The sequence below is a fragment of the Silurus aristotelis genome, assembly GCF_946808225.1.
Source record: "Silurus aristotelis genome assembly, chromosome: 5".
NCBI classification, from domain to species: Eukaryota; Metazoa; Chordata; class Actinopteri; order Siluriformes; family Siluridae; genus Silurus; species Silurus aristotelis.
In genome coordinates, this window is record NC_139578.1 from 30,453,971 (window position 1) to 30,474,061 (window position 20,091).

Genomic DNA, 20,091 nt, shown 5'->3' on the forward strand with positions numbered 1-20,091 from the left:
CCTGGGAGATCCTTGGGTCGGAGTCACGCGCTCTTAAGAACCTTGGAACGGAGAGAACCTCAGAGAATCCTGGAACAGAGCTGTGCGCTCTGAAGGACTCACGAACGGAGCACTTTCATCGTCGAGGGGACTGTCGTGGAGATCCGCCACCTCCATCCCAAACTTCCCCAGAAGAAGCCCGCTGAACTCGGCGAGTAAGCCAAAATTGCCCACTTTGGCGCTCCATAGTGTGCTGGCTTTGGAGAGAGCATCACCAGGCAGGAGGGAAAAACAGAAGGCGATCTTGGCTCGTTTGGAGGAAACTGGGAAAGATTTTCCTCCACATACTCGCCGATGCTCCGCAGTAATCTGGCTAATTCGTCTCTCTCCCTGGAGAAACGAGCCGAAAATCCCCTCGCGCTCGCTGAGGGGCGTGGCACAGCCGTCTGTGGTTCTGAGCCGCGAGGAGCGGCACTGAGCTTCCTGGGGATATCCGAAGCCGGGTTCAGCTGCAGATCCATCGCGGTCGAAATCGCGGTATGGCGAATCCGCTTTTGGTTAAGGTCGGTTCTTCAGTCAGGCTGATGACGCGGAAGCGGAAATAGCTCAATCATTGTCTTTATTAAGCAGTTCAACCAAAACACACTCTCTTAAGCCATGACGAAAAGCAAAGAATATCTGCTCGGGAGGAGTAATCCACAACGAGGCAGCGTGACTGCTACCGAGGGTTGGCGTTGCAGGGTGAATCCCTAACAGCTACAGAGGGAGGCGTGGCAGGGAGATCCCTGACACTCTGGATAAGTGCGTCTGCTACATGCTGTAAATGTAAATATGAACTGATATAATACAGGAAAAATTTAGTTATCCATCATAGTGACATGCGGTTAGGACGAGATCAAATGTCGTTGGTTGTTTTACTGGTATAATCATCTTGAGTGAACTTGCAATAAAAATGCCTCTGTTCTTTTCTAATGAAATGAAAAGAGAATCAAGACTGCTGTTCTGGAGGAGTGAGCAAATTTTATGTATAAGAAGAGGATGCAAAAAAAATTTATTTATTGTTATGATTATTTGATAATACAGATTTATTGCTACAATGCAATGCTACAAAAAGCTAATATTTTGAGGCAGCGTGTCAGGATTGTGCTTTGCTTTTAAACTTAAAACATTCGATTACCTTACACATTACAAATTAATACATTTCATGTCACATTTATGATAATTTTGGAGTGCATATTTAAGATCAGACTTGTGGTGTCTTTTTATTTACTTTTTTTTTGCAGCTTTGTAAATATTAGCATTTATATGCTTTTTTAAAAATATAATCTTGTGTTGTACTCATTATTAAGGTTCACTAGAATTTTAACATTGAACCAAACAATTTATTTATATTACAAGCTTTATTTCTATTGCTTAAAGTAGATTACTGGATCCTGTAGTATTATTCATTGTATATTACTTACACTAATTGAAAAAAAACAAATATCAACTTAGCCTGTTAGCCTTCGCCAGAGCTTTTGGGACTTACAGCTGAAAATGCCCTGCCTAAATTTAAATGTTAACAGTTCCTAATAAAATTGGGCTACATACACAATTTAAATATATTTAAAAATAAGACACTTTGATCTTTACTGTCCATTATTTAAAGATGATATTGCTCAAAAAATATTGTTATAGATAGTTATAGGTTATGAACTACCATGAATATACACTTCCTGAATTGAAATTTTTAATTCATACTTTATATATAAATACATTAAATCAGTCCTGGTAGCAATCCAGAAAAGTAATGGGTTAAAAGCCACATGTCTCATGAGTTTATATTTTAAATTGAAAATTAAAAATATCATGAAAAATTTGATTCCTACGAACATTTATCTGAGACTATGTCTGGGTCATAGCATCTGCCCATAGAATGGAGGCTTCCATTCAATGGAGTTTCCGCCTTTCTTTGACTTTATTTTGGTGCGTGGTCTCATTTGTTTTGTAACACTATATTCTACCAGCCATATTTGTTTGTTTTTTTTACCACCAAGATGTCGTTTTTTATGCGAAAGTTATTCCGAAACATATAGAAACAATACACCAATCGAAATATTGTGACGTAAACAAAAGAATACCCATCTAAATTACAGCACTATTGTTCGGTGGGAGCAAAGATGCTTTACAGCATCTTGTTCAGTGGAGCCTTATCTTTCCTAATAAACTGGTATTTGCAGCAGTGGATGCGTTTGTGACCCATTCTTGCAAAAATAATGTAAGTAGTGCATTTTTTTAATACATGTTTGTGTGTACTACTTATTCAGACAATATATTCGTTATACCTTTTCTATTGAAAAACAGTGATCTGAAATCCCTGCGTGAGGCTTAGACCTTTGGAATGATGTATAGTTAGTCATGGTTACTCTTCTCCCTTTTCATTTAATCTATTGCTTAAAATTAACACCTGAGAACAATGGGATATCTGTCGGGCTTCGCTGAAGGCTAAGAGGTTTTAACCATTATATAATGTTTTGTATACTAATACTCTTCATTAGGAAATGCTTGGACATGACCAGAGCTTGCTTGATTCCCACCAGAGTGGGACAAACTCGTTTAACCGGAGCGGACGTGACCCGAACTGAATCGTATAGCCTCGCTCTACAGTGCGCAGGTCCAATCGAGACATGTCTGGCAGAGCTTCCCAGGCTGACAGCTGGTCTCCTAAGGGTATCAATATCTTGAGACTGACCTCTATGTCTAGAGCCGGGGCAGTGCACTGACGCAGCTCTAGAGGTAAGACCTCCTGTTGCCGTGCGGAAACCGAGGAGGGAGCTCGCTGGAGCTGGCCATGCCCTGCAACACATTGCGTGGCAGGGTTAACAAGCCAGGTCCCTGAGGGGGCTGGAGAGGAATGGGTGGTGCTACACGCCCTCCGGTCACCACCCCAGAAGGTCTTGTCAGGACCTTTTGGCCCTCTTATTGAAGATGACAGATGATATTAACCATTAGTGCTGACCTAGTGTCGGGGTCTTAAGAGAGTATGCCACACCCGGGAAGAGAGAGCCTGCTAGCGTGTCTTCAACCCTGGCAATAACCGTGATCCCTGAGCCCCATGATGTTGGAATACACCACAGTCTTGAGGAAGACCCCGACGTGGAGGTTGCGATACCAGGAGCAAAAAGTGCTCGTCGAGCTTACTGGATGGAGGCGCTTTATGCTCATTGGCTGCCCAAGCTATATCTTGGGCAGCCACCGAGGAGAACCAACTTGACATGCTCCGCTCCCAAACAAGCCACACAAAGGCTGTGTGTATCCATTCAGTTTTGAACTTGGACAAATGTGAGTTTGGCAAAGGAGTTGTGTCCTATTTAGGCAAGCAGGTAGGACAAGGGGTTTAGGCGATATGCCTGTTCCCAGCTCCTAATACGAGGCGCGAACTCCGTAGGTTTTTAGGAATGGCTCGCTACTACTGATGTTTTTGTAAGAAATTTACTGATGTGGTTTTGCCTCTTACAAACTTGTTAGGTAAAAATGTGCCATTTAAGTGTCAGTCAGCCTTTAAGGCAAGTAATCTCTTCCTGACTAGCTTCTCAGTTCTGTCTGCTCCAGACTTTAGCAGACCATTTAAGCTGGAAGATGATGCCAGTAGCAAAGGTCCAACCCTTATGTTTCCATGCCTTTTTTATGTGTTATTTGCAGGTTCCACTCCCGACCGGAGTTTTCAGCTTGTCCGAGCCTGCCTTTAATTGATGATCTCTTGACTGATTCCACTATTTAAGGAGGATAAGGAGAAGCAACCAGATAGGGTTGTTGTGGTGGAGTTTGTTTAGATTAGTGGTATATGTTTGTTCTGGTTTTGACTTTGGCCTGTATTTTGACCCTGAGTTTTGGTTGCCCTTTTGGACTTGGTTACCTTTCCTGTATATAGATATTAATGTACATATTCACTTAGTTTACTGGCAGTAGGGGTGTGACTGCCATTTCCTTCAGGGAGGAGATTGTTCTCTGTTTTTGTAGTAGGGAAGCTTTACTGTATTTTTGTTTATATATTTTAAATTAAGAAAGCTTCTAAACTCTTGATTTAAAGGTCTTGATTTAAATGTGCTGTTTGTTCACACATCAAACTTGTAGAGTGGCTAATTTAGTGACTGTAGTGTTCCTGTCAGCTTGGATCAGTTTGACCACAGAACCATGGCTTCCTTTTTTGTAATTTTTTTTTGTTCAAACATTCACAGAATAATCATGTTGTAAAATCACAAAAGATCAGCGGTCAATCACCTGTAGGACTTGATCTTTATCAGCATCTCTTCTCTTCTCTTCTCTTCTCTCTTACTTGAGGAAGTGGTAAGGCCTTAACACGCATCATTTCTCTGTCAGTCTGTCACTCAGTCAGTCATTAGAAGGAGAGCATGGAGCTCACTCCACTTCTTGTGATGTTCTGTAAGTAAATGTTCTCTTTGTTGCTTCAGTAGGTTGAGTGTTTGGGTATAAATTTTATCATCTACAGATTGAACAGACTGACTGTGCTGATTAATGAGTTGTTGGGTGTTCACAAAAAATCAGCATGATAATTTTATTACTATTATATTCTGTGCCGGAAAGTCACAGTACAGCAAATTTATTCATATTCATACTAAAACCAAACTAGTAAAGAATGTGCATTTATTTTGAATGAGTAATTATTGATTATTTAGATAAATAAAGACCTTAGTGCAGTTTTAGGGTGTTGGTTTTTGTAGTTCCGCTGGTTTGAGTTCTGCTGGTATGAGTGCAGGAGGAGGAGGAGGTGTTAATGTGTCATAAGTGACATAAAACTACTGACTATGGTGAATAAGTATATAACTTATTAAGCCAATCTGAAATCATACTGTTCACAGCACTTTTGTACAGCTGTTTTTTAAGTAAGACTGACGTGTGTCTTATTGAGAGTCTTATTTTGGACAGTAGAGTCCACTCCTCATGCTACTGTGTGTAAATGTTCTCTTTTTGACTTCATTAGACTCAATGGTGGATTATAGTGTTATTCATTTGCAGTCTACATTTTCTGAGTGATAGGTTTATTGTGTGATTTGGACATAAACATTTTTTTTTTAGACATTGGGTTTAAATAATCTAATGAATGTAAATAATTCTGTATTGTTGGAGTTTTCTGTGTTCTTCTGTGTTCTGCAGTCATCTGCTGCTCAGTGACAACCTCTTTTAATCATTTGCTCTGCTAAAAAAATTTATGAGGCTATGAATCACTAAAATGTTTTTATCTTGACTTGACTTGATGATTATGGTGTTTCCTGTGCACATCATTTTAGTATTAATATAATTTACATCTTTTTCACTATTGTAGTCTGTAAAGAGAAACAGCTCACAGTAAGATCAATCTTACACACGTAAACACCAAACTACTTCATACTGTAGCACTTGAAAATAACTTAGCAGTTTTTATTAATCTATGTTGAAATAATAGTAATTAATGTGCAGAAACAAAAGCTTCTCATTAGTCCTGCACACATACATACAAAGCAGTGATACTGTAAATGAACAGAGGCTGGTTTGCAGTTGTTGTTGGGTTTTTTTATGTAGAGGTGCCAATTTAGCTGTGAAGAGCTGGAAATGGCGTGCATGTTCTGATGTGCATGCAACAACTAACTTAAACCCTTGACTGCTGGACAAATTGAACTCCACTGGTGCTCATGTCAAGTCTTTGCCTTTGTCATTTAGTCAAGTTTATTTATATAGAGCTTTTCACAACAGACATTGTCTCAAAGCAGCTTTACCAAAATCAACAGTTAATGTGAATGGTGTGCATTTATCCCTGATGAGCAGCCATGGCGACTGTGGCAAGGAAAAACTGCCTTAGATGTTATGAGGAAGAAACCTTGAGAGGAACCAGACTCAAAAGGGAAACCCATCCTCATTTGGGTGACATCAAGAGTTTGATCAAAAAACTAACATGAGTACTGGAGTATAAGATTATAAGTAAATGTTCTTTCTGCAGTCTTTGGTATAAAAGTAGGAGCTACTGAGCTCAACATTTGTGATCATCACAGATCCAGCAACAGCTTTTCCATGCCAGAGCCTTTAAACAATCCAGGATGTCCAATGTCAAAACTCAACACATGTAGTGGGATCCATTCGGCACTGAAATGTCTCCAGATGGTTCAGGATGTTTGCCAGTTCGGCATCTACTTCTTTAAAGTCCATAATCTTCATGAGGTGGGACGTGACTGGAGCTGGCCAAACCTCAGGAGGCCTCGGGATGGGGAGAGAAAGAGAAGCAGTGGAGAGCAATTAGCGTAGCTGCTGTTCATGATATTAACAGCACAAGTTGATAATGTGCATGTGATCAGATGTTCTGGAGCACAAGGTTATGATGTGAGAAGTGTTATGTGTAGGCATGGCTAAAAAGCTAGGTTTTTAATATTTTTATGTTCTGCACTTAAACTGGGTGAGTGTGTCTGAACCCCGAACACTGTCAGGAAGACTATTCCAAAGTTTGGGAGCTAAATGTAAAAATGCTCTACCGCCTTTAGTGGACTTTGCTATTCTAGGAACTACTAGAGGCCCAGAGTTTTGAGATCTCAGGGAGCGTGACGGATTGTAGCGTGTTAAAAGACTGGAGAGATACATGGGAGCCAAACCATTTAGTGGTTTATAAGTGAGTAGCAGTAGTTTGTAATCTATTCGAAACTTAACAGGAAGCCAATGTAGGGACGATAAGATTGGGGTTATATGATCATATTTTCTTGACCTTGTAAGAACTCTTGCTGCCGCATTCTGAACAAACTGAAGCTTGTTTATTAATGATGCAGGACATCCACCTAGTAATTCATTACAATAGTCTATTCTGGAGGTCATAAACGCATGGACGAGCTTCTCTTCATCGGTCATTCTTAGCTTAAAAATATTTCTAAGGTTAAAGAAGGCTGTTTTTGTAACTTGGTTGATATGATTTTTAAAAGACAAGTTGCTGTCTAAAATAACTCTCAGGTCTTTTCCTGTTGAACTAGTGGTTACTGTAGCAGCCCGGTTGAAATAAAGTTGACTCTTGCACTGATGTTGGCATTTGACTCTTTTTCCTGTTTTATTTCCCTTATAATGCACCGTATTAGACTTCAAAACACCTTATTTGCATCCACAATTCCCTTTTTTTTGAGTCCACAACAACACCGTAAGAGCTAGAACAAACAACAACATTCACAAATAATTCAGATACATGCAAAATAAAATGAAATAATATACTATTTAACAGCAAAACTATCACATTTTAAAGATAACATCTAATATAGACAAGATAAAATTACTTGTATAACAAGCAAATACTTATAAGCTAGCACATAAACTATATTAACTACCTAAAAGTGCACAAATACACTTGACTGACCTTTGTTCCTCCTTCAACCAGGTACTAAAATAAAAGGCCAAAACACAAACAATAACCAAAAATAAACCAATATCAACCGTATGCTACTCTAAATAATATCTTCTTCTTTTTCTTTCGGCTGCTCCCATTAGGGGTCGCCACAGCGGATCATCCGTCTCCATACCACCCTGTCCTCTATATCTGCCTCTTTTACACCAACTACCTGCATGTCTTCCCTCACCACATCCATGAACCTCCTCCTTGGCCTTCCTCTTTTCCTCCTACCTGGTGGCTCCATCTTCAGCATTTTTCCACCAATATAATTCATGTCCCTTCTCTGCACATGTCCAAACCATCTCAATCTCGCCTCCCTCACCTTGTCACCACAACATCCTACATGTGCTGTCCCTCTAATAAACTCATTTCTAATCTTGTCCATCCTCGTCACTCCCAACGAAAACCTCAACATCTTCAGCTCTGCTACCTCCAGCTCCACCTCCTGTCTTTTACTCAATGCCACTGTCTCTAATCCATACAACATCGCAGGTCTCACCACAGTCCTATAAACTTTCCCTTTCATTCTTGCAGATACTCTTCTATCACAAATCACTCCTGTCACTCTTCTCCACCCACTCCACCCTGCCTGCACTCTTTTCTTTACTTCCCTAACACACTCTCCATTACTTTGCACTGTTGACCCCAGGTACCTGAACTCCTCCACCTTCTTCACCTCTTCACCCTGCAACCGCATCACTCCACTGCCCTCCCTCTCATTCACACACATGTACTCTGTCTTACTCCTACTGACTTTCATTCCCCTTCTCTCCAGCGCATATCTCCACCTCTCCAGGCTCTTCTCAACCTGCTCTCTACTCTCACCACAAATCACAATATCATCTGCAAACATCATAGTCCAGGGAGACTCCTGTCTGACCTCGTCCGTCAACCTGTCCATCACCACTGCAAACAGGAAAGGGCTCAGGGCCGATCCTTGATGTAGTCCAACCTTCACCCTGAACCAGTCTGTCGTACCTACTGCACACTTTACTGCCGTCACACTGTCCTCATACATGTCCTGCACCACCCTCAAATACTTCTCTGACACACCTGACTTCCTCATACAATACCACAACTCCTCTCTCGGCACCCTGTCGTACGCTTTCTCTAAATCCACAAATACACAATGCAGCTCCTTCTGTCCTTCTCTATACTTCTCCATCAACATCCTCAAAGCAAATAAGGCATCTGTGGTGCTCTTCCTCGGCATGAAACCATACTGTTGCTCACAGATGGTCACCTCTTCTCTCAGCCTGGCTTCCACTACTCTTTCCCATAACTTCATGGTGTGACTGATCAACTTAATTCCCCTGTAGTTACTGCAGGTTTGCACATCTCCCTTATGCTTAAAGATCGGTACCAGCACACTCCTTCTCCATTCCTTCCAGAATCCTGTTAAACAATCTGGTTAAAAACTCCACTGCCATCTCTCCTAAACATCTCCACGCTTCTACCGGTATGTCATCTGGTCCAACCGACTTTCCATTCTTCATCCTCTTAATCGCTGCTCTCACTTCCTCCTTACTAATCCTATCTACATCCTGCTTCACCAACTCCACATCCTCCAACCTTCTCTCTCTCTGATTTTCCTCATTCATCAGCTGCTCAAAATACTCCCTCCATCTTCTCAACACACTCTCCTCACTAGTCAACACATTTCCCTCTCCATCCTTTATTGCTCTAACTTGCAGTACATCCTTCCCAGCTCGGTCCCTCTGCTTGGCCAATCGGTATAAATCCTTTTCTCCTTCCTTAGTGTCCAACCTCTTATACAGTTCCTCATATGCCTTTTCCTTGGCTTTCGCCACATCCTTTTTAACCTGCTGCCGCATCTCCTTGTACTCCTGCCTACTTTTCTCATCACTCTGTCGATCCCACTTCTGTTTTGCCAATCTCTTTCCCCTAATGCTCTCCTGCACTTCCTCATTCCACCACCACGTCTCCTTGTCTTGCTTTCTATTTCCAGATGTCACACCAAGTACTTTTCTAGCTGCTTCCCTCATCACTCCTGCGGTAGTTGCCCAATCATCCGGCACCTCTTCACCACCACCAAGCCCCTGTCTGACCTCTTCCCTGAACCTCACACTACACTCTTCCTCCTTCAGTTTCCACCATCTTATTCTTCTTTCAAACCTTACTTTCCTCCTCTTCTTCTTCGCCTCCAAAACCATCCTACAGACCACCATTCGATGCTGTCTAGCTACACTGTCCCCCGCCAACACCTTACAGTCTCCAATCTCCTTCAGGTTGCATCTCCTACACAGAAGATAATCCACCTGTGTGCACCTTCCTCCACTCTTATACGTCACCCTATGATCCTCCTTCTTCTTAAAATACGTGTTCACCACTGCCATTTCCATCCTTTTAGCAAAATCTACCACCATCTGCCCTTCCACATTCCTCTCCTTAAAACCATACCTTCCCATCACCTCCTCATCACCTCTGTTCCCTTCACCTACATGCCCATTAAAGTCTGCCCCAATCACCAATCGTTCTTTCCTAGGTACACCATCGACCACTTCATCTAATTCACTCCAGAATCTTTCCTTCTCCTCCATCTCACAGCCAACTTGTGGAGCATAGGCACTGATGACATTTATCATCATCCCTTCAACTTCCACCTTCACGATCATCACCCTATCAGAAACTCTCTTCACCTCCACTACACTCTTACTGTACTCTTCCTTCAGAATCACCCCTACACCATTTCTCTTCCCATCCACACCATGATAAAACAGTTTAAACCCACCTCCAATGTTCCTGGCCTTACTCCCTTTCCACTTGGTCTCCTGAACACACAACACATCTACCTTTCTCCTCTCCATCATATCAGCTATCTCTCTCCCTTTACCCGTCATAGTACCAACATTTAAAGTACCAACCCGAACCTCTACTCTCCTACACTGCTCCTTTTCCTGCCGTCTCTGTAGACGCCTTCCTCCTCTACTTCTCCTCCTTCGGCCAACAGTAGCCCAATTTCCACCGGTACCCTGTCGGCTAACGATACCTGTGGCGGTCGTTGTTAACCCGGGCCTCGACCGATCCGGTATGAAATTCTCATTTGTGATCCGCATATTTGATTTGGCACATGTTTTACGCTGGATGCCCTTCCTAACGCAACCCTCCCCATTTACCCGGGCTTGGGACCGGCACTAAGAGTACACTGGCTTGTGCCCCCCTAATGGCTGGGTTGCTACTCTAAATAATATAACTACTCTAAATTACTTTTTTGCTGCTTTAACTTTATATTTAAACGTTTTGACTCCGTAACCATATTGCTTCATCTCTCCGAGCATGAGCGAGCTCCACATGTGCCCAATTTTCGTGTATGCGCAATCTTTGCGGCAGTCCGTCTAGCCGTCATTTCAAAATAAAAGTCTCTATAGGCTTAATAACTTTAATTGCCAATATAAAATTTTCAAAACAGAATAAACACATAAGTAATATTTAGAAAACTTAAACTTATGTTCAGTATAGTGCATGTAGAGAATATAGAACGTATTTAAAAAACTACTCAAATAACTGTGGGTTATTTACACTCCCACCAAAATCACGAGTGACTATAATCTCAAACTTGAATCACAAATGATTTTCAAAATGAATTAACCATTACTTAGCCTAGATGAAAGTAAAACAAAGAACTAATCATCTATTATGAACTGCTTAGCTTAAAGGATACATGAAGTTGTTTAAACTGCCTCTAGCAGCAGGACAAACTTCTGCACTGGGCGCTCGACTACTGATGGTTTGCTCAGATGTTTTCCATCCTTTCCCAGCCTTCTGTCTCCAAAGTGTATTTTTACTCTTCTCACTAGATTATCCTTGTTAACCACAGTCTCAATAACTTCTGTCATACGCCACTCATTTCTAGGCAAGTCTTCTGCTTTCTCCAACACTATATCTCCAACTTGCTCTTGGGGGTTAGCCAGCATTGTCTGGTTGCGATGTTAGACAAGTACTCCTTTCTCCAACAGCTCCAGAACTGTTCCCGCTAAGTACTGGATATAGCGCTATCTCTTGCAAGCATACAGGTCTTCTCTGACAAATTTGCCAGCGGGTGGTAAAGCTTGGGCAGATTTCAAAGTGAGCAGATGGTTTGGGGTTAGGGGTTCAGGACTTTTAGGATCATTTAGATTGTCTATTGTCAGCGGTCGGCTATTTACAATTGCCATAGCTTCGTAGAAGAAGGTCCGTAGACAGCAATCATCCAGTCTTCCAGAAGATAAGGACAGAGTGGAATGAAGGACGCTTCTTACGGTCCTAATCTGTCTCTCCCAAACTCCTCCGGTGTGACTTGCATGAGGTGCGTTAAAGACAAAGTCACACTGCCTTTCTGCCAAAAATGCCACCAGACGGTTGTTGTCAATCTCCCTTAAAGCCTTTGCAAACTCGTTCTTGGCTCCAATAAAGTTACTTCCTTGGTCACACTTTATCTGAAGAACCGCTCCTCTGATTGCGATGAAATCTCAGACTATTAATAAAGGAGTCCGTGGACATATCATCCAGCATCTCAATGTGGATGGCTCTGCAACAGAAACAGGTGAAAAGAAGTCCGTACCTCTTGCATGATCTACGCCCTTGTTTTGTGAAGAACGGGCCGAAACAGTCCGTTCCACAGTACGTGAATGGCGGGGATGGATCTATGCGCTCTGAGGGCAGATCTGCCATTCTTTGATGTTCTGTGGGTCTGCGGTGTTTACGACATTTTATACAGTGTTGCACAAAAGAGGCTACAGTCCTGTTTACTCCTGGAATCCAGAATCCTCTTGATCTGATCTCATTGATAGTTAAGCCTTTACATTGATGTCCAGTTTTCTCATGACAATCAGCAATTAGGAGTTTTGTTAGGTAATGTTCCTTTGGAAGGATCACCGGATGTTTGACAGAGTGTAAAAAAGAAGCATTGCCGAGTCTTCCTCCCACCTTAAGCAATCCATCATGATACACAAAGGCATCAAGATAGTGTAGCCTGTTACTGCGAGGTAGTGTCTTGCCCTTACTCAACAATGCTATCTCCTCTGGATATGTCTGACTCTGCAAGTCTTTGATAACAGTGCGCTTAGCATCCTCACGCTCCGCTACTGTACTGTGATCACTTGACTTGTCCTTTCTTACTCTACGAAGTAGGCGTGCCACTGCTTGGATGACTTTGGACCATGAAGATAACCTCGTGAGTCGGTCAGATAAACAGGTGTCCCCTACTGTATAGGTATTCAATGATGTAGCCTTTTTGACCTCTGGATCTCCAATTTGAAGTTGAGGGTTAACATCCACAGGAGGAGGTATATGTCTTTGCCATAAGATGTTGGGCCCAGTGAACCAGCAGGAAGTGACAAGATCATTAATACTTAGGCCTCGTGATGCATAAACGGCTGGATTCTCATCCGAGGGAATATACCGCCACTGTTGAGGAGCGGAACTGTGATGAATTCTCTGAACTCGATTTGCAACAAATGTGTGAAAGCGACGAGCTTCATTATTGATGTAACCCAGTACCACTTGGGAGTCAGTCCAGAAATATACCTCTGCATCAGTAAGATTCATTTCTTCTTTCAGCACATCATTTACTGCAACTGACACAACCGCCGCAGTCAACTCTAACCGAGGAATTGTTGTGACTTTGAGTGGAGCCACCCTAGATTTAGCCATGAGCAAAGTACAATGGACATCACCTTGTTCGTTTTCGATTCGGAGGTATGAGCACTGGCCATACCCATTCGTACTGGCGTCCAAAAAGTTCTGAATCTTTTTCCTTGTGATTTTTCCAAATCCAGCAGGTACAACACAACGAGGAACCTTGACCTTCACCAAGTTAGTGAGATCTGTCTTCCAGTGCTCCCACCTGGGCCGCAACACATCAGGTAAAGGATCGTCTCAGCCCATGCCATTTCTGCAGGTTTCTTGAAGAATAGCCTTCCCCTTCAGTACAATAGGCACAAGAAACCCTAAGGGATCGAACAAGGAGGCCACAGTTGACAGTATACCTCTTCGGGTTGCTGGTTGGTCCTTAAAGTTAACACGAAATATGAAGTTGTCATCATCCAGATGCCAGTAAAGGCCTAAAGCTCTTTCCAAAGGCTCATTGGAGAGGGAACGATCAACAGTCTTAACATCTGTTGCATGTTCAGAGGATGGTATGCTCTCTAAAACTGCCTTATTGTTAGAGACAAACTTATGCAGCCTCAAACCTCCCAGACTACAAAGATGACGTGCTTCTTGTGCCAACTGAATTCCTTTCTCTGCATTTTCAACACTGGAAACTCCATCATCCATGTAAAAATCTCGCATAATGAATTGTGAGCCTAGGGAGTGTGAATGCTCACCCTCTTTTGCAAGATGCTTCAATCCAAAGTTGGCACACCCAGGGGATGATGAGGCACCAAAAAGATGTACTCTCATTCGAAAGGTTTGAGGTGGTAAGTTGACATCTCCATTTCTCCACCAAATGAATCGTAAGTAGTCTCGATCTGCTTTGTCGACATGGAACTGGTGAAACATTCTTTCGATATCACACATCAAAGCAACTGGATGATGTCTGAACCTTAAAAGAATTCCAACCAGGCTATTCATCAGGTCAGGGCCTGTGAGCAAATGGTCATTTAGGCTGGCTCCCTTGTAACTGGCAGAACAGTCGAAGACTACGCAAATTTTCCCGGGCTTCTTTGAGTGATACACCCCGTGATGGGGGATGTACCATTTTTCTCCCTCCTTTCCTTCATCCAGGTCTCCCTCAGCATCTCCATTTTCTATGATCTCCTCCATGAACTTCATATAATGTTCTTTATACTCTTTATCCTTCTCTAATCTCCTCTTGAGATGTTGAAGTCTTACCACTGCAAGGGGTTTGTTATCTGGAAGGAAGGGTCTCTGCCTGAAAGGAAGGGGCATTTCTAAGTGATTGTCTTTGTTTTGACGTTTTCTTCTAGTCTGTTCAAGAACACAATGTCCTCCTAAAACACTGCCTTTGTGTTTTCATTAGTGCCCTTGAAATCTGACTCTAGTAATTTAATAAGATCTGCTGGTGTAACAGAAGGAATTTCCTTGATAGATACTCTGTGATATATGTTAACACCACTTATTGACTCATGATTCTTCAACGAAGGGCCCGCAATGCTCCATCCAAGATCTGTGCGAACAGCATATAGCTCGTTGTCTGCTCCAATGGTCACTTCTCTGGGTGCCAGAGCTCTGGAACATATATCCTATTAAGAGTCCAACCTCACAATCTTGAAGTGGGGGAATTTTATCTGTGAGAGCAGTGAGATGTTTCCAGTGTCTGGCAGTCTTATTGGTCGGGATGTGCACACGGTCCACAGGGATACATTGCCTTGTGTATGCAGGAGGAAGGTCTAGAACGATTGTAGAATTAAAGCCTCTGACTCTGAGACCAGACACCCTTTCACTTGATGTTAATGAATCTCTTCCAACCATAGTAGTGAGCCTAAGAGTAACTGGACATGAGTCTACCTTTAGAGTTTGACTTACTGCCTCGTCAATGAAGACCGAGTCACTTTGTGTGTCTAGAAGAGCATAGACAAGTTTCTCAGAGACCGGGTCTCTTTGTGAAGACAACCACACAGGTACAATCATTGAGGTGATGGTGGATGTGCAACCAGATTCTACACTCAAAGACGTTGTTACAACTCTCTCAGGTGCATTTTCTGAGGCATGACTAGGAGAAGACTTCGACCTCGTAACAAAGGTGTCATCGTGCAGGCATGTAGGATGTCGTCTTCTGCATGTATCACATGTATGTCTGTAGCGACACTCTCTGGCACTATGACCGGGCTTCAGACATCCGTAGCACAGCTTATTGTCCTTAATGAACTGCATTCGCTCTTCAAGAGATCTTACAGAGAATTTAGAACAATCATGAATTCGATGCTCTTCACTTTGACAGAATAGACATGGTTTAATGACCTTACTAGACAACCTTGGATTCTCAAGCTGTGTAACCATCTTTGTATGGAAGACATTGGCTTTATTCTTACCAAGTTTAGGGTCGTGTCTCTCCTTGTTAGCTTCAAAGGTATGAAGGGCAGAGTAGGAAGTAATAGGGTTGCAAGCTACTTCAGCCTCTACTGAAACAAATCTGGCAAAGTCGTGAAAGGTTGGGAAATTTTGAGTCTCACTCAACGTTTGTGTGGCTTGACGATTCCAACGGGCAGCCGCCCAATCTGGAAGTTTGCTGACGAGTTTTTTGTTCTCTTCACAATCATGCAATATATCCAGTCCCTTTACATGAGGCATAGCATCTGTACAAGCATTTAAGAAATCCGAGAAATTTCTGAGTCCTTCAGCATCCTTGCTTTGTATCCTGGGCCAGCTTGAGAGTTTTTCTCTGAATGCTCTTTGTATGATGAATGGCTGTCCATAACGATCTTGCAGTCTTTTCCATGCATCTTGGTAGGCTTCCTCATCGTTTCTGTAAAGGATGCCTTCTAAAGTCTTACGAGCAGGACCAGTGACATACCTTTTCAAGTAATACAATTTATCTGCTGAAGAGATGTGCCTTTTGTCAATGAGTGATTGGAATTAAGTTTTCCGCTCAATGAAATGAATGGGGTCACCACTAAAGATAGTAGGCTCTGCCATAGGAAGTCTGTTCAACATCATGCTATCTTGGACAGCCTGTGCTAGGTAAGATACATCAGCATTGGTAGGTGGTGATAATGCCTTCTCATCCAGGATTGGCTTAACTGAGGTTGCGCATGCAGGCTCTGGCATAAAAATGCTTACAGGTTGCTGCAGCTCACTGTTCTGATTAACAGAATGAATAGTTTCCTCTCTGTCATAAACTTCTAGTCTTGCTCTAGCTGCCTTTACCTCCCTTACTGCTTGTAATGTTTGCAACTCACTTTCTTCAGCATTAGGTTCTTGCCTTTGCTTCTCTTCTAGAAGTTGTATTCTTTTCCTTTGTTACTTTTCCTCTATCATAGCAGCGTATTCTCTACAAGCTCTGCCACTGCTTCAATTTGTTTAGCTCTTAGTGCAGAGTTCCATGAAGATTGACCTACAGGTGTACTTGGTTTGGAACTGATACGTGAAACTGTAGAGCCATAAACAGAGCGAGCATAATCTCGGACAAGCAGTTCACGTAGACGCCCCTTCACTGCTTCACTGTCAAAGTCTCCATCAACACCTGAGATCCTCTCATAAGCAATCTTTACAATGTCCTTCGTCACCACATCGCAAGCATCAATCCGTCTTCTCATATCTGTGGAAGGAGTGACATCACTGCGGACCTTTATGTATGCATCCATTACATTGTCTCTTTCACTTTCCATTGTATCTACAAGCATTGCTAATTCACTCTCAGAGATGTCTGTTTTCATCTGCTCCCTTGCCTTTCGAGCCTCAGCCTTCCACTGCTCATATGTGTGGATAAGCCTGCTTTCTGCTTTTTGGGACTTCTCCATCTGATATGCAAGCATTTTTTCTGTTGGAATACGTTTGCGAACAGAACGGCGTATTTCATTTCCTTCTCCCTCTGAATAATCTTCTATCTCATCATCTACATCTTTACTTTGAGAAGGTTGCATTTTAACTGCTTCCATTTCCCTTACTGGAATACATGGCTCTGATCCTTGGCTAGTCATCATTTACATCAGCATATAGAATCAATGGGATAAAGCTCTTACTGTAGCAGCCCGGTTGAAATAAAGTTGACTCTTGCACTGATGTTGGCGTTTGACTCTTTTCCCTGTTTTATTTCCCTTATAATGCACCGTATTAGACTTCAAAACACCTTATTTGCATCCGCAATTCCCTTTTTTTGAGTCCAAAACAACACCGTAAGAGCTAGAACAAACAACACCATTCACAAATAATTCAGATACATGCAAAATTAAATGAAATAATATACTATTTAACAGCAAAACTATCACATTTTAAAGATAACATCTAATTTAGACAAGATAAAATTACTTGTATAACAAGCAAATACTTATAAGCTAGCACATAAACTATATTAACTACCTAAAAGTGCACAAATACACTTGACTGACTTTTGTGCCTCCTTCAACCAGGTACTAAAATAAAAGGCCAAAAAATAACCAAAAATAAACCAACATCAACCGTATGCTACACTAATCAGGCAAATATAACTACTCTAAATTACTTTTTTGCTGCTTTAACTTTATATTTAAACGTTTTGACTCCGTAACCGTATTGCTTCATCTCTCCGAGCATGAGCGATCTCCACATGTGCCCGATTTTCGTGTATGCGCGATCTTTGTGGCAGTCCGTCTAGCCGTCATTTCAAAATAAAAGTCTCTATAGGCTTAATAACTTTAATTGCCAATATAAAATTTTCAAAACAGAATAAACACATAAGTAATATTTAGAAAACTTAAACTGATGTTCAGTATAGTGCATGTAGAGAATATAGAGCGTATTTAAAAAACTACTCAAATAACTGTGGGTTATTTACAGTTACAGAACATCCGTCTAAATGCAGGTTGAGATGCTGGAGCTTCTGTATACTTGATTTTTGTATACTAGAACTTTTTCTTATCAGAATTTAAAAGTAGAAAGTTATGGGTCATCCAATCTCTTATTTCCTTAACACACTCAGTTATCCGAGCTAATTGAGCTGTATTGCCTGGTTTAGATGAGATACAGTGGGTACGGAAAGTATTTAGACCCCCTTAAATTTTTCACTCTTTGTTATATTGCAGCCATTTGCTAAAATCATTTAGGTTCATTCTTCTTCCTCATGAATGTACAAATAGCACCCCATACTGACAGAAAAACACAGAATTGTTGACATTGTTGCAGATTTATTAAAAAAGAAAAACTGAAATATTACATGGTCCTAAGTATTCAGACCCTTTGCTGTGACACTCATATATTTAACTCAGGTGCTTTCCATTTCTTCTGATCATCCTTGAGATGGTTCTACACCTTCATTTGAGTCCAGCTGTGTTTGATTATACTGATTGGACTTGTTTAGGAAAGCCACACACCTGTCTATATAAGACCTTCCAGATCACAATGCATGTCAGAGCAAATGAGAATCATGAGGTCAAAGGAACTGCCTGAAGAGCTCAGAGACAGAATTGTGGCAAGGCACAGATCTGGCCAAGGTTACAAAAAGATTTCTGCTGCACTTAAGGTTCCTAAGAGCACAGTGGCCTCCATAATCCTCAAATGGAAGACGTTTGGGACGACCAGAACCCTTCCTAGAGCTGGCCGTCCGGCCAAACTGAGCTATCGGGGGAGAAGAGCCTTGGTGAGAGAGGTAAAGAAGAACCCAAATATCACTGTGGCTGAGCTCCAGAGATGCAGTCAGGAGATGGGAGAAAGTTGTAGAAAGTCAACCATCACTGCAGCCCTCCACCAGTCGGGGCTTTATGGCAGAGTGGCCCGACGGAAGCCTCTCCTCAGTGTAAGACACATGAAAGCCCACATGGAGTTTGCTAAAAAACACCTGAAGAACTCCAAGATGGTGAGAAATAAGATTCTCCGGTCTGATGAGACCAAAATATAACTTTTTGGCCTTAATTCTAAGCGGTATGTGTGGAGAAAACCAGGCACTGCTCATCACCTGTCCAATACAGTCCCAACAGTGAAGCATGGTGGTGGCAGCATCATGCTGTGGGGGTGTTTTTCAGCTGCAGGGACAGGACGACTGGTTGCAATCGAGGGAATGATGAATGCGGCCAAGTACAGGGATATCCTGGACAAAAACCTTCTCCAGAGTGCTCTGGACCTCAGACTGGGCCGAAGGTTTACCTTCCAACAAGACAATGACCCTAAGCACACAGCTAAAATAACGAAGGAGTGGCTTCACAACAACTCCTGACTGTTCTTGAATGGCCCAGCCAGAGCCCCGACTTAAACCCAATTGAGCATCTCTGGAGAGACCTAAAAATGACTGTCCACCAACGCCATAATTTACTACCATTAGCCTGGATAGCTCTCCATTTAAATCTACGAAATGGTAACGATCGGACAGGTAGGATTTAAACCAGCTTAATGCCTGTCCCTGAATGCCGATGTAATTCTGTAAGTGATCTAGGAGAAGATCATGATCTATAGTGTCGAACGCAGCACTAAAATCTTGTAAAACTAACAACGAAATGAAGCCTTGGTCTGAAGCTACAGGTCATTAGTGATTTTAACTAGGGCAGTTTCTGTGCTATGATGGGGCCTAAAACCTGACTAAAACTCTTCAAAGATATTGTTCTCTTGCAAGTGGGAACATAACTGGGCAGCGACAATCTTTTCTAAAATTTTAGACCTAAATGGGAGATTTGAAATGGGTCTGTAATTCGATAGCGTGTTTGGATCCAGATTAGGTTTTTTAATGAGGGGCTTAATAACTGCTAATTTGAGGGATTTAGGGACGTGACCTAAAGATAGTGAGGAGTTAATAATATTCAGAAGAGGCTCACAAGCTGTATGTAACACTTCCTTCCGTAGATCTGTTGGAATGGGATCTAACTGACATGTTGTTGATTTAACTTTGATAATAACATCATACAGCTCTTCCTGTCCTGTACATGTAAAACAGTGGAGTTGTGGAGTTGTAGGTGAGACTGTGTCAGGAGATGGTCTCAGAGGTCATGGAACACATTTTTCAGAACCCTGATTTGTAGTTAACTTAGCTACTGTACTGAAAAGGAACCTGAGATTGTTTTTGTTATTTTCTATGAATTTGCTCCGGTTGCTCCGGTGTTCAGCTGTAGCAGCTTTTAGCGCCTGTCTGTAGC

General features: G+C 42.0%; 2 protein-coding genes across 2 annotated transcripts in view; one reads left to right on the top strand and one right to left on the bottom strand.

The window, feature by feature from the left end:
- Nucleotides 1–4,382: 4,382 nt before the first annotated feature.
- The window catches only part of LOC310726650 (uncharacterized protein), a gene marked incomplete at its 3' end in the record, with an annotated part of 68,545 nt that continues 52,836 nt past the window's right edge, over nucleotides 4,383–20,091 (top strand). The window contains exon 1 of the mRNA XM_083542393.1: nucleotides 4,383–4,401. The remainder of the gene's footprint in view (nucleotides 4,402–20,091) is intronic.
- On the bottom strand, nucleotides 7,015–17,805 carry LOC310726867 (uncharacterized protein). The gene is made up of 3 exons (XM_083542909.1): nucleotides 17,383–17,805; nucleotides 10,573–17,176; nucleotides 7,015–7,427 (listed from the first exon to the last, which is right to left on the bottom strand). The coding sequence occupies exon 2, from the start codon at nucleotides 14,261–14,263 to the stop codon at nucleotides 13,250–13,252; it is 1,014 nt and encodes a 337-aa protein (XP_083399035.1). The 5' UTR covers nucleotides 14,264–17,176; nucleotides 17,383–17,805; the 3' UTR covers nucleotides 7,015–7,427; nucleotides 10,573–13,249.

What these genes read in the sequence shown, in the direction of transcription:
- LOC310726867 (XM_083542909.1), bottom strand. Translation starts at nt 14,263, where the DNA reads ATGCCCCTTCCTTTCAGGCAGAGACCCTTCCTTCCAGATAACAAACCC.